Raw genomic sequence first — 15286 nt, forward strand, 5'->3', positions numbered from 1 at the left:
GTTCACCTTGTGCCGGGGACAATAAAAGGCCACTCTAAAATGTGCAGTTTTGTCACAACACAATGCCACAGATGTCTTAAGTTTTGAGGGAGTGTGCAATTGGCATGCTGACTGCAGGAATGTCCACCAGAGCTGTTGCCAAGGAATTGAATGTTAATTTCTCTACCATAAACCACCTCCAACATTGTTTTAGAGAATTTGGCCTCACCGCAGACCACGTGTAACCACGCCAGCCCAAGACCTCCACATCCGGCTTCTTAACCTGCAGGATTGTCTGAGACCAGCCAACCGAACAGCTGATGAAATTGTGGGTTTGCACAACCGAAGAATTTCTGCATAAACTGTAAGAAACCGTCTCAGGGAAGCTCATCAACTAAATCTTGTAGTAAATAATGTGGAAATTGAGCAAGTTGAGATGACTAAACTGCTTGGAGTAACACTAGATTGTAAACTGTCATGGTCAAAACATATTGATGCAGTAGTAGCTAAGATCGGGAGAAGTCTGTCTATAATAAAGCGATGCTCTGCCTTCTTAACTTCTTTGGGGTAGGGGGCAGTATTTTCACGTCCGGATGAAAAGCGTGCCCAGAGTAAACTACCTGCTACTAGGATATGCATATTATTAGTAGATTTGGATAGAAAACACTCTGAAGTTTCTAAAACTGTTTGAATGATGCCTGTGAGTATAACAGAACTCATATGGCAGGCGAAAACCTGAGAAAAATCCAACCAGGAAGTGGGAAATCTGAGTCTTTATAGTTTTTCAAGTGATTGCCTATCCAATATACAGTGTAAATGGGGTCAGATTGCACTTCCTATGGCTTCCACTAGATGTCAACAGTCTCTAGAACGTTGTTTCAGGCTTCTATTGTGAAAGGGGAACGAATAAGAGCTGTTTGAACCAGTGGTCTGGCTGAAAGCCTTGAGTTTAGTCATGCAATGTCCATACATTGCATGACTAAACTGTGTGTGTGTGTGTGTGTGTGTGTGTGTGTGTGTGTGTGTGTGTGTGTGTGTGTGTGTGTGTGTGTGTGTGTGTGTGTGTGTGTGTGTGTGTGTGTGTGTGTGTGTGTGTGTGTGTGTGTGTGTGTGTGTGTGTGTGTGTGTGTGTGTGTGTGTGTGCGTGCGTGCGTGCGTGTGTGTCGGCTGTTACATAAGGTGTTTTTAAAATCTAATTTTACTGCTTGCGTCAGTTATTTGATGTAGAATAGAGTTCCATGTACTCATTTCCATGTACTCATGTACTCACTTGTGGGGTATGCATAGGTGTCCGAGCTGTGTGCCAGTAGTTTAGACAGACAGCTCGGTGCATTCAATTTTCAACAGCTCGTTACACTCTCATAAATAAAAGTAGTGATGAAGTCAATCACTCCACCACTTTCAGCCAGGAGAGATTGACATGCATATTATTCATATTAGCTCTCTGAGTACATCCAAGGAACAGCCGCGCTGCCCTGTTCTGAGCCAATTGCAATTTTCCTAACTCCTTTTTTTGTGGCATATGACCACACGACTGAACAGTAGTCCAGGTGCAACAAAACTAGGGTCTGTAGGGCCTGCCTTGTTGATAGTGTTTTTAACCTCTCTGGTACCAGTGGGACGGTAGCGTCCCACCTCGACAACAGCCAGTGAAATTGCAGGGCGCCAAATTCAAAACAACAGAAATCCCATAATTAAAATTCCTCAAACATACAAGTATTATTACACCATTTTAAAGATAAACTTATTGTAAATCCAACCACAGTGTTCGATTTCAACAAGGCTTTACTGTGAAAGCACACCATGCGATTATGTTATGGCGCGTTATGTTCAGAAATGCATTGTCTCAAACAAACATCCGGTGAAAGTGCAGAGAGCCACATCAAATTACAGAAATACTCATCATAAACATTGATCTAAGATACAAGTGTTATACATACGATTAAAGATACACTTCTCCTTAATGCAACAGCTGTGTCAGATTTCAAAAAGACTTTACGGCAAAAGCACACCATGCGATTATGTTAGGTCAGCGCCTAGCCACAGAAAACCATACAGCCAATTTTTCAACCAGGGAGAGGTGTCACAAAAGTCAGAAATAGCATTAAAATTAATCACTTACCTTTGATGATCTTCATCTGATGGCACTCCCAGGTCTCCATGTTAGACAATAAATGTTCATTTTGTTCGATAAAGTTCATCTTTATGTCCAAATACCTCCTTTTTGTTTGCGCGTTTAGTCCAGCAATCCAAATGCACACACACACACACACACACACACACACACACACACACACACACACACACACACACACACACACACACACACACACACACACACACACACACACACACACACACACACACACACACACACACACACACACACACACACACACACACACACACACACACACACACACACACACACACACACACACACGATAACATACACACTATACATACACATGGATTTTGTACTGTAGATATGTGGTAGTGGTGGAGTAGGGGCCTGAGGGCACACAGTGTGTTGTGAAATCTGTGAATGTATTGTAATGTTTTTAAAATTGTATAAACTGCCTTAAATTTTGCTGGACCCCAGGAAGAGTAGCTGCTGCTTTGGCAGGAACTAATGGGGATCCATAATAAACCCCAGGAAGAGTAGCTGCTCCTTTGGCAGGAACTAATGGGGATCCTTAATAAACCCCAGGAAGAGTAGCTGCTGCTTTGGCAGTATCTACTGGGGATCTATAAAAAATACAAATACAAACACCAGGGTCTTGACCTGACTGCAGTTCGGCGTCATAACCGACTTCACTGAGCAAATGCTCACCTTCGATGGTCACTGGGACGCTGGAGAAGTGTGTTCTTCACAGATTAATCCCGGTTTCAATTGTACCGGGCAGATGGCAGACAGCGTGTATGGCACAGTGTGGGCGAGCAGTTTGCTGATGTCAACGTTGTGAACAGAGCACCCCGTAGTGGCGGTGTGGTTATGGTATGGGCATAAGCTACGGACAATAAATACAATTTTATTTTATGGATGGAAATTTCAATGTACAGAGATACCGTGACAAGATTCTGAGGCCCATTGTCGTGCCATTCATCCGCCGCCATCACCTCATGTTTCAGCATGATAATGCACGGCCCCATGTCTCAAGGATCTGTACACAATTCCTGGAAGCTGAAAATGTCCCAGTTCTTCCATGGCCTGCATACTCACCAGACAGGTTACCCATTGAGCCCGTTTGGGATGCTCTGGATCGACGTGTACGACATCATGTTCCAGTTCCCGCCAATATCCAGCAACTTCGCACAGCCATTGAAGAGGAGTGGGACAACATTCCACAGGCCACAATCAACAGCCTGATCTACTCTATGTGACGGAGATGTCGCGCTGCATGAGGCAATTGGTGGTCACACCATATGCTGACTGGTTTTCTGATCCACGCCCCTACCTTTTTTGTAAAGCTATTTTTGTATTCCCAGTCATATGAAATCCATAGATTAGAGACTAATGAGTTTATTTAAATTGACTGATTTCCTTATATGAACTGTAACTCAGTAAAATCTTTGAAATTATTGCATGTTATATTTATATTTTTGTTCAGTGTAGTTGTGCCTCCAGAGAGGAATGTCACCTCTCAGAATGAGTCAGTCTCACCGTCAGTCACAGGGCTGACATCTCCCCATCACTGCTACAGCAGGGTCACAAATCTCTCATTCACTAGATTGGACTGTTTTCAGTCAAACCTCAGCAGCACATGCTCCCTTCCAAGTACAAGACAAGGGAATCTGGCAGTGTCATGGCTTTCTCATTGACTTTCTGACATTTGGTCAGATCGACATTACTTGTCACATGCCATATTTATGCTTTTTTTTGGTTGTTTTGTAATTTCCCACATTCCTAGGCAGATTCATCTTGCTGTCGACAGAATAACTTTTGATTAGCCCCCTCCTTACAGGGGCCCTGGCCCCTCTGTCCCAGGATACCCTGCCCCCCACGGCCCCTGGATGCCAACTCCAGGGACACCCTGCTCCGGGGTGCCCACCCACAGACCCCTCTACTCTAACTTCCCCCCCAGGAGCCCCAGGTTACCAGGGTAACCAGATGCCCCCTCAGCCACAGGTTGGATGGCAGGATGCCACACCAGGAGCACAAATGTATGGAGAAGCCCCTAAGAACACAGGTAAGATAATTGGAATTATGAAGCAGCTATGGAAGTGAATAACCCACTGATCCACTTTTGTCTTGCTGTGTATGACACAGAGGTTCATTTGGGAATTCAGAGCCCTATTTTGAGCAGGTTAAGGTTAAGCCAGGGTTGACCATGAAGCTAGTGTTACAGATAGATAATATGCCAAGATTAGGGTTTGTTTTTTATCATAGTTTATTCTACTTTTCCCTTTGACCCAAGGTGCCGGAGCTTGGCTCCGCCTGGCTTTCCCTTTGACCCAAGGTGCCAGAGCTCGGCTCCGCCTGGCTTTCCCTTTGACCCAAGGTGCCGGAGCTCGGCTCCGCCTGGCTTTCCCTTTGACCCAAGGCGCCGGAGCTCGGCTCCGCCTGGCTTTCCCTTTGACCCAAGGTGCCGGAGCTCGGCTCCGCCTGGCTTTCCCTTTGACCCAAGGTGCCGGAGCTCGGCTCCGCCTGGCTTTCCCTTTGACCCAAGGTGCCGGAGCTCGGCTCCGCCTGGCTTTCCCTTTGACCCAAGGTGGCGGAGCTCGGCTCCGCCTGGCTTTCCCTTTGACACAAGGTGCCGGAGCTCGGCTCCGCCTGGCTTTCCCTTTGACCCAAGGTGGCGGAGCTCGGCTCCGCCTGGCTTTCCCTTTGACCCAAGGTGCCAGAGCTCGGCTCCGCCTGGCTTTCCCTTTGACCCAAGGTGCCGGAGCTCGGCTCCGCCTGGCTTTCCCTTTGACCCAAGGCGCCGGAGCTCGGCTCCGCCTGGCTTTCCCTTTGACCCAAGGTGCCGGAGCTCGGCTCCGCCTGGCTTTCCCTTTGACCCAAGGTGCCGGAGCTCGGCTCCGCCTGGCTTTCCCTTTGACCCAAGGTGCCGGAGCTCGGCTCCGCCTGGCTTTCCCTTTGACCCAAGGTGGCGGAGCTCGGCTCCGCCTGGCTTTCCCTTTGACACAAGGTGCCGGAGCTCGGCTCCGCCTGGCTTTCCCTTTGACCCAAGGTGGCGGAGCTCGGCTCCGCCTGGCTTTCCCTTTGACACAAGGTGCCGGAGCTCGGCTCCGCCTGGCTTTCCCTTTGACCCAAGGTGCCAGAGCTCGGCTCCGGGTATGTGAGGCTCAATTTAACCACTGCCTGTGCATATGCAAAAATAAACTGTTTCACCTCTTTCTATAGAGAGGATAATGCTTGCTTTCATTATTATTGATGACTAGTTGAGGTGCAGGGGTGTCAGTGATATTTGTAGAGTAGGACAGTACAACTCAATACATAATGTTCCCAGGACGGACACAGTCTGTGCCAGGCAACCTCTGGCTCTGTGACAATAGGCCAAAGTAATAAGATCAATTTTAATCCTCATAGGCATGAATTTAACCCACCACCCATTGAAGAGATATGACACTAATAGCATTACAGCTGGCTTAATCCACATTCCTTCAGTCTCTGACAGTGTTGGGCAACACCAGTCAGTGGCGTTACAGTCAAACCCCAGAGGCATCCAATTCCAGCTCCTAGTCTAAACACATTCTAGTCATTTAGCAGACACTCTTTTCCAGAGTGACTTACAGGAGCAATTAGGGTTAAGATCACATTGACGACTCTGGGATTCAAAACAGCGACCATTCAGTTATTGGACAAACACTCTTAACCACTAGGCTACCCTGCCACCCTCTACATCTCTCGCCGTAGGCGAAGGTTTGTGGATCTTCCCTCATCCCCTCAGCACACGCTGATATTACAAGTGCTTTGGTAGTAATAAGAATGAATGCCTGATAGCTAATGAGTGTCGTGAGTGTCATAACATGGAGCGGCCTAGCACTGGCCAATTACTGATACAAGCTTTTTGTTATCACAACATTACGAACATCTATGTGTGTAGGGGAACACAGCATTGAATAACTCCTCTTCTTTGTCTTGCAGGTTGACGTTTTATTGTCATGAATCTTGCCCTGGAGGCAGAACTGAAGGATTTCTGCTAGATGGGCCGGCTGCTAAGTCAAAATTGGCTATATCGTAAAAATTAATGAAACCAAACGTTTTTTTTGGTCTAAATTTAAGGTTAGCGTTAGGCATTAGGGTTAGCACTGTGGTTAAGGTTAGGGTTAGGTCTAAAATGAGATTGTGCCAGCTAGTGACCAATCTGCAGAGCTGCCTCCAGGACAAGATTCATTACAATAAATGCCAACCTGCCTTTGTCTTCCTCCCTGTCAGTGTATGTGGTGGAGGACAGGAGTCGAGACGGCGGAAGAGGAGGACGGGGAGCACGCCTGTCTCACGGCCTGTTGGACGGCCCTGTGCTGCTGCTGCTGCTGTTTGTGGGACATGATGACCTGTTTCCTGAGCCTAACAGTGTACAACGGTTTTGACTAGGTGGAATACAGCTATGACCGGAAGTGACTTTTTCATAGCAGGTTAGGAGAAGTAACGTAGCAGGTTTGGAGAATTAGGTTAAAGTTAGGAAAAGGGTTAGGGTTAACTAAAATGCTCTTCTAACTGTACTCCATCTAGTGACAACCGTGTACAACCCTCTGGGAGTTTCAACTGATTTTTCACTTTCTGTCTCTTATTTGTGCTAACTTCCTTATGCTCGCTAAATTGTTGCACACTTTACTTTGTACGTCATATGCCAAAGAAAAAACGGAACTCTCAGAGTACTAAAGCAAACTGTTTTTTAAAAGTATTTGTCACGTCTTCGCCAAAGAAAAATGTCTCAATCAAGGATGAGTAATCAGTTGAATTAATAACAGCTGATATTTAATTGTAGTTTGTTTTTCAGATTGGAAATCAATCAATAATAACAAATATTTGCTTTTCATGGTAAATAAAACTATGTAAGGTAACTAAAGAACTTCCCCCAAAAATAAGTTAAACCATTCAAACAACAGACTTTACTTGTTAGTCAAAGGAGTCGCTACAGTTAAAACCAGTTATAGCTGGCTTACAGCTTTACAGTTAGCTATACTAAACACGTGTAAATATGTGCCTTTTTAGCTGTGTGTTAGTCAGGTGGCTATTTGCACAACTCATTTTGGGCAGTGCTCCTCACCCCACTGGCTTAAAGCTCTCATATGTGGGCTGAGTGTGGAGCCAGGGAGTGTTTGTATTTCTGAAAAGTCATTCTGTGAGTTCAGATCTAAGTCCTGTTTATACCTGGTGCTAACATGTGTCCTGGTCTTGTCCACATTCGGAATGTGCCCACATCTTTAGACAAGTGTAGACTATAACTGATTGTGATCCGATCTCTTTATGTAGTGTTGTGGTGTCTCTCTTGTCCTGATGTGTTTAGATCTATATTTTTATTTTTAATCCCAGCCCCTGTCCCCGCAGGAGGCCTTTTGCCTTTTGGTAGGCCGTCATTGTAAATAAGAATGGGTTCTTAACTGACTTGCCTAGTTAAATAAAGGTTGAATAAAAATTAAATATAAAATATTTTCCTGACCACCTCTGGAGGTCTTTTGGGACGCGTTATAATGTATCTAGATCTCTTACAATCGTAATCAGATCTGCATTATCAAACCATTTAAACCGTCCCTCTAAAATCATTGACAGGTGGCACCATTGACTGGAGGCATCAATATTTGTCTTAAAATAAAAATGTGCATTACACTGAAATATATACCTTTTTTAGAACGAGGATCATCAGGATTAGAACCTATGACCTTCTGTCCAGTGTCTAGTCCACTGCGCTAGCAGGGGGGAGGGCACTAGCCAGTTTTGTTTTTGTCAGAAAGCTGTTCAGTCAGAAAGTTAGAAACTTATAAAGTTAGCATATAAAAAATGTGTTTAGTTAAGAATGTTGGTTAAGGTTGGAAAACCAAAGTCACAACTGGAATTTCGAACTCGCAACTTTGCAGGTCGCCACCTGCGTTTAATGCTGCATTCGTAACCAAGTGGGAAGGTGGTAATTACCAGTTGTGAATTCGTAAATACCAGTTTGATGCATCCACGGCTTTGAACACGTTGAGAAACGGCGATTGGCTAATGGCCCAACAAGCTACGTCAACCATAAACTAAAAGTACAACTATCATGCTTGTAAACAAATTACTGTTTAAAAAAGTATATTAATAGATTGCTTTTTATAAATAATGTTTTGCAACATTTAACTGCCTGAAAATGCTGTAAGAGATAATTACTCAAACACCCGGCTCAAACAGAGGGATGCTATATTAGCTAGCTGGCTATGACTATCCAACACGGGAACTCTTCCAAGTCAAGGTAAGCTTTCAGTTTTACAAATGTATTGCCACTGGGGCACACTGGTGTAACTGCTAAACTGCTTACTGACTACACCGTACTGCATGATTGTAGTGGCTTTACTAACATGTTAGTTCTATTAGCTATGTTGACTAGGACATTACTTTAGCTAATATGGTGACAACGATGTAGGTTGAGTGGAGCAGATGGTTTTGCTTGGAAAGGTTTTGTTGCCTGGTCACAGACAGCTGATGTGTTGTGCATTGAATTTCACAAGCGAAGGGAAAAGGTGAGAGGAGGAGAGCATGTAGATTGCTTGAAGGAATACAAAGAGATGTTTGTATATGGCTATGATAATTAGCTGTTTGCGTGTGATCAGGTGTGTATTCATTCCACCGATTCTGTTGAAAAATGTTTCTTAAACGGAAGCAAACGGAACGAAACGGGGATAAACATACCTGAATTTGTCCAATAGAAACTCTTGTTTGCAACTGTTGGACTAATGATTACACTCTAGATCAGCTAGATGCAGGCAAAAGTGTGCAAGGCGGTATTGCATGTGTCACTGTATGTACATGTGTCACTGTCTGTCACCTCAAATCTTTCTCTCAACCTGTGTTACATTGTAAACTTTCATTCATAGGCTAGGTTGTAGCAACCTCATGATGGGTACAGGGAAAATTGGAGTATCATGTAGTAGCGTAAACCTATTGATGTTACATTGAACTGGGTGAAGGAATATGAATGACAGTCATCCAATATGCTGTAACAGAAAAAAGGCCATACTCATTAACAAATATAATCTTCCTTCCTCATCTTAAACGGCACCAACCGCCACTGATGAGGCTTCAGACAGGGAGCAGTGGGTTTGATCTGCGTGTGTGAAAATAGCTGCAGAGGTGCAACTCGTCCAGAACATTCTGACCTGCTGAGTATCTGTCCTGACCCATGTTCTATAGATTATTTTACTGTCATGGAGACGCTCAGGCCGATATGCAAATGGAGATGTTAATGATTACAGATGCTTGTTAGCTTGGAGTCGGACCGTTCTTGACATCACTGCGATACTCCAGTCAGTCTTTATACGGCAGGGTCAGGGTTCAAAGATGCTTCTGGCAGGTGATAATTAAAACTGTAAAAATAACCTGGGAGCCATGAGAACCCACTGCAGCTGACAGGAAGTGGTTTGCCTCCAATGATCTCAATTGGAATAATACAATACCTGCCTTTAATCTTAATTTACCTCAGCATTACCAAGGAAGCCAATTTTACCTGCCACTCAGCATTTGGCAGATTCATTTGCTTTGATTTATTCGCAGTTTTCAAAGTTTAGGCTAATGACAAAAATAGTGTAAGTGCTGAGGGGAAGTTAGTCCACCACTGCCTTCCTCAGGGAAGCACATCGATCCACAGCTCCTTGCCAAAAGAGGGAAAAAAACAGTCCATGCAACATGAAAAAACAAGTTTATTCTGATAAACTTCCCACATAATTCTCACCCTAGTGTAAAGAATGTTTCATGATACCTATTCATGTACATATTGACATCCATACTGTGGTTCTTCACAGTGAAAATATACGTTTTACAGATATTGGTGTGGTTACAGAGATGCCACTAGGTAAAAAAAAAAAAATGAAACAAAAGCTCCCGTGTTGAAAGGGGAGGTTTGAGTTTGACCAATCAAATGTAATACGATCAGTAAGTAGACAATCTTCTAGGGATTTTCACAGAACAATAGTAAAGTCACTTCTTTTGAGAAATGTACAAATCAGACCGCTTTCAGGACATGGATCGGTGTTGCTGAATGAATGTACACATTTAACTTGGTAATGTGTAGGGAAGCAGGTTTCACAGTTGTAAAGACAACAAAATGTAAACAATATCAAAACACCACATACACGTCGTACACTGTAACATGTTGTCCTGGGCTGCAAATTTAAATAAATAAAACATTGAGAATACTTTCACATTTTATAAAAAAAGAAAATAAGACTATTATGCATGTCTTCCTCAATACAAATTCATCATGATTGTCATATAGTGCAAACAAAAAGAGCAAGAAAAAAACAAACAGATTAAAATAAATAGCCTTTGAGTCCATTTCTATTTTTCTTGAAATCTCAGTAAAGTGAGAGAGGGTTTCCTGACTGATCTTGGCAGTCGACAAGAAGTGAAAGTCTTATTTCAAAGTCTACTGCACGGGAACATACACATCAACATACATGTCACATCCTCAATATCTGTCTTTGTTAAATTAAACCATATATTACTATGTACTTTGAATGAAGAACAACTGCGCGTCCTTAAACATTGTTCATGGTTATGACTGTATTGGCAAGTGATGGCTCTATGTTCTCCAGACAGTGGTCTGAGACAGTTTCAGAATGGTTTAGCCGTTAGAAAGAAAAGCCTTGACTGCGTTGCCATTGTCTGTGCTCTGTTGGGTATGTCTGATAAGATGTTTGAAAGCAGTTAACTTTTTCTCCATTGGCATCAATACCAATCCCTCCCAAAAAATGTGAAAAGATTTTCTAGTTTTTCAAAATCCCTCTTTTCCCCCTCTTAAAAAAGTAAGTTCATTATCATTAGTAGTTAAGGGTGCTTTTTCTAAATCATTGTCTGAACTCATTCAGGCGCTGTTTTAACCTTCAGCAAGACATCTGTTTTGTGAGATTATGTCCTCTTAGATGCCCTTGCAGCATTTCCAGGGAAACCCCATGTTTACTCTCCCTAGGAGATGAAGTGTCAAAGGGGCTGTCCTGTGCTCTGTTACCTCTTGCCCATCTCGTTTTGTCTCAGGAACTGGATGTTGCTGATGCTGTCTGCCAGTTCTGGGTACTGCTCCACAGGCAGCACATAGTACCCATCGTAACCTGGCACCTTCCCTGTTGCCAGGAGCTGCTGCCTCTCTCCCTCTGCCCATAGCCTCCCTCCCTCTCTGCTCTCTTTCAGATGTTTCTGCTCTCTCATCCAGGCCCCCGACAGGGCTCTCTGGTGGGCCTGCTCCAGCAGGCGACCCCTCTCCTTCTCCAGCACGTCAGCCGCTAGGCCGTAACGTACGCTCAGGGACAACGCCACCGTGTGGATCTCCACGGTGACGCCCCGGCGAGAGCGTCCGCTGACGGTCACATTGACGCCGTTCTCCAGGGATTTCCTCCCACTGCTCAGCCCCAGAGACAGCAGGTCACTGTCAGCTAGGCCCAGCTTCACAAAGAAGTGGCAGTCCTTCCCGTCTATGGTGTAGTGGGTCCCCTCCAGATAGACAGCGTTGTTCAGGACCTGGGCCACTTTACGGCTGTCCTCACTGGCCAGGCCTGACACACCAGTCACCACATGGCCCTCTTTGATGGCCAGCATCATGCCCCGGCCCACGATGGGGATCTTGGTGCCGAACCAGTAGCCAGGCTTGTCCCGTTTGGCCCGGCGCTCCTTGTTGAGCAACCTCCCCTCCAGAGCCATGAAGGCCTGGTTGTGGCGCTCTGCTGCATGCTGCACCCCTGTGATCAGCTGGAAACAGCAGAAGGTCAGCCGGATTGTTATATTTAAATGAATTAACATCAATTACATTGAGATTCGCCTGTGTAGTCTTAGTTATCAGTAGGTCAAATATGTATTTTTATAAATAACTCACCGGAGCAGTCTCACAGTCCTGGCTCGCCAGTAGTTCATAAGGCGGGTCAACAAAATCCATAGAGTGTCTGGGGAAGCCTGGTATGATGTTACTGAGCTGGAAACCAAACATAACCAACCAGCTCTTCACGTCTGCAAAATAGAATTCAAACACGTCAAGATGTCACAACATAATTAGCTAACCTGATGGATTTGTTTTTTGAGAACAGGTCATAAGGAAAACAAACACAATCATGGTTACCTGTCACGTAGCTCTTGATGTCTATCATATCACTGAGTGGGTTGTTGTTCTTGAACATGTACAGATTGAATGGGGCTGGTTCCTTGCCGATCTTAGGTAGGAGTTTATGGTCTGGTGCAGTCCATCTACCTGCCAGCACATCGTAGTCTCTCTGGGCAAAGTGCACCAGCTTGGTGAGGGGGTCGTAGAGCCCTCCGTGGAAGCCCACCGCCATGTTGAAGTCAGGGTTGGAGTCGTGATACACCTCCCCGTAGGCAGTGTACTGGAGCTGCTTGACCATCTGTCCGTTGCTGCTGAAGACGGCGAGCGGCGTGCCCGTGTTGTCCGAGGCGATGTAATACTCCTCCCCGCCGCTCACCTCCATGGCAAACAGATGACCCTGCAGGTCGTAGTAGAAGGAGGTGATCTCCCCTCCAGAGTGGTTGTAAATATGGGTGATCCTGCCGGGGTAGTTGAGGTCAGCGTAGAAGAACTGCAGGTGCTCTCCCTCGTTGGTCTTCCTGGAGACGCGGCGGCCCATGCCGTCGTAGCGGTAACGAACGTTCCACCCGCCGGGCGTGCGGCTGTACGCCTGCTCCAGCAGCCCGTTGGAGTTGTAGTCGAACACGTCGGCGCCGCGCTGGCTCAGGACGCCGTCCTCGTCCACACGGTACTGCATGTCGCCCAGGCGGGTGATGCGGTCTCGCAGGTCGTAGCGCAGTGGCAGCAGACGGGCGCTGTTCCCAGGGTTCAGCAGGTGCAAGTTGCCGTTCAGGTCGTAGCTGTAACGCCAGGTGGACCAGTCGTTGACTTTGACCCCGACAAGCTGGCCGTCACCATCGTACTCATAACGGTACTGTGTCGTGTTAGCATACGGCCCGATCTTCAGTTCTCTCTTGATGACCCGGCCCATGCTGTCATACTGCACCGTCATCCAGTACATGAGCGAGCGGAAGATCTCGTACTGCACCTCTTTGATGCGGCCGTGGGCGTCAAAGTGCTTGCTGAGGGTCATCACTGCCGTGGTGATAATCTGGTTGATGTCATAGTAGATAATGCCAAACTTGCCAAAGTGCTCCACCTTGCCTGAGATCTCATCGTAGCGGTAGAGGTCCAGGGGCAGGGGCGTCTCACCAATCACAGGCTTGATGCTGGCCACACGGAAGCTGTTGTCGTGGTAGGTGTAGTCGAAGCGGGCGTTGACCATGCCCTCTTCAGAGAAGCGATACATCTGTCTGTCCACCAGGGGGCCTATCTTCCGGTAACGGATGGTGCAGGAGAACCCCCCGCTCTGCAGGTTGACCATCTTCAACACGCCGGTCGTATCGTCGTAGCTGAACGTAACGGCCGTGCCGTCGTACAGAACCTCAGACAGCTTGGCCATCTTGCCGTACTTGTAGATGACGCGTCGGCCTGTGCCCAGGTAGAAGGTGGCACGCGGTCGTCCGTCCTCGCTGAAGTCGTGGATGATGGTGGCGTTGCTCTCGGGAGGGTTATAGATGTTGCGGATGTAGCCGACGGATACGTGGGTGGACATGGTGTGTCTGGCCATGCTGGGCATGGTGACAGAGGTGAGACGCCCTGAGGTGTCAAACTCAAACACGTACTGTTTCTGACTCTGCTGGAGGAGCAGTACCATGGACTGAGGAGAGAGATGGGAAAGAAAAGTCATATTTAGTATTTTATTCTGTACTGTTGTCTGGACACCTTGAAAAACTTAAACAACAAAACTCAGAGACAGGCAAGAGTGGAAAACTGTCTGGCACTTTGTTCCCAGGCAACTAACAGTACACACACAGACACACAGACACACAGAGACACACAGAGACACACAGAGACGACAGACACACAGACACACAGAGACACACAGACACACAGAGACACACAGACACACAGAGACGACAGACACACAGACACACAGAGACACACAGACACACAGAGACGACAGACATACAGTACAGAGACACAGAGACACGCAGACACACAGAGACACACAGAGACACGCAGAGACACAGAGACACACAGAGACACAGAGACACAGAGACACACAGAGACACAGAGACACACAGAGACACACAGAGACGACAGACATACAGTACAGAGACACAGAGACACGCAGACACACAGAGACACACAGAGACACGCAGAGACACACAGAGACACAGAGACACACAGACAAACAGAGACACGCAGAGACACGCAGAGACACACAGAGACACACAGAGACACACAGACATACAGAGACACACAGAGACACACAAAGACACACAGAGAAGAAAGACACAGAGACACACAGAGACACGCAGACACACAGAGACACACAGAGACGACAGACATACAGAGACACGCAGACACACGTAGACATACGCAGAGACACAGAGACGCGCAGAGACGCGCAGAGACACACAGAGACACACAGACACACAGAGACACGCAGACACACACAGAGACACGCAGAGACACGCAGAGACACGCAGAGACACACAGACACACAGAGACACACAGAGACACACAGAGACACGCAGACATACAGAGGCACACACACACACCCAGTAGTGTATCAGAATGCCTCACTTTGTCCAGATAGCTGAAGCTCCACACCTTCCCGTCCACAAAGGTGCGTGATAGGATGCGTCCGAAGGTGTCAAACTCGCTCCTCTGGCTCATGCTGCCTCTCTGCAGGCCCACCAGGCGTCCGGTGGGGGAGTAGGACACGTTGACCACAGCCAGACTGCTGCTGGGCAGCCAGGTGGCCGGGCGGCTCTGCTGGTCATACATGATCCTCAGCGTGAACTTACGGTGGTCGTCATAGATCTTCTCTGTGCGAGTATTGCGGTCAAAATCAATGGAGAGGAGGTTCCTGCCGTGGGCCTGTGGAGAGGGAGGAAGGACATTACATTAGTCACAGGTACCTGTGGAGAGGGAGGAAGGACATTACATTAGTCACAGGTACCTGTGGAGAGGGAGGAAAGACATTACATTAGTCACAGGTACCTGTGGAGAGGGAGGAAGGACATTACATTAGTCACAGGTACCTGTGGAGAGGGAGGAAGGACATTACATTAGTCACAGGTACCTGTGGAGAGGGAGGA

At 46.6% G+C, this 15286-nt stretch overlaps 1 protein-coding gene across 2 annotated transcripts in view; it reads right to left on the bottom strand.

The window, feature by feature from the left end:
* Positions 1 to 9792: 9792 nt before the first annotated feature.
* LOC139537861 (teneurin-2-like) overlaps positions 9793 to 15286 on the bottom strand; it is a 179534-nt gene continuing 174040 nt past the window's right edge. For both annotated transcript variants that reach the window (XM_071339712.1, XM_071339713.1), the window contains 4 exons: positions 14769 to 15065; positions 12216 to 13836; positions 11976 to 12106; positions 9793 to 11851 (listed from right to left, as the gene is read on the bottom strand). In XM_071339712.1, coding sequence (XP_071195813.1) covers positions 11114 to 11851; positions 11976 to 12106; positions 12216 to 13836; positions 14769 to 15065 — 2787 coding nt within the window. In that variant the 3' untranslated portion in view covers positions 9793 to 11113. The remainder of the gene's footprint in view (positions 11852 to 11975; positions 12107 to 12215; positions 13837 to 14768; positions 15066 to 15286) is intronic.

This window comes from Salvelinus alpinus, chromosome 13 (assembly GCF_045679555.1).
Source record: "Salvelinus alpinus chromosome 13, SLU_Salpinus.1, whole genome shotgun sequence".
Lineage (NCBI taxonomy): Eukaryota > Metazoa > Chordata > Actinopteri > Salmoniformes > Salmonidae > Salvelinus > Salvelinus alpinus.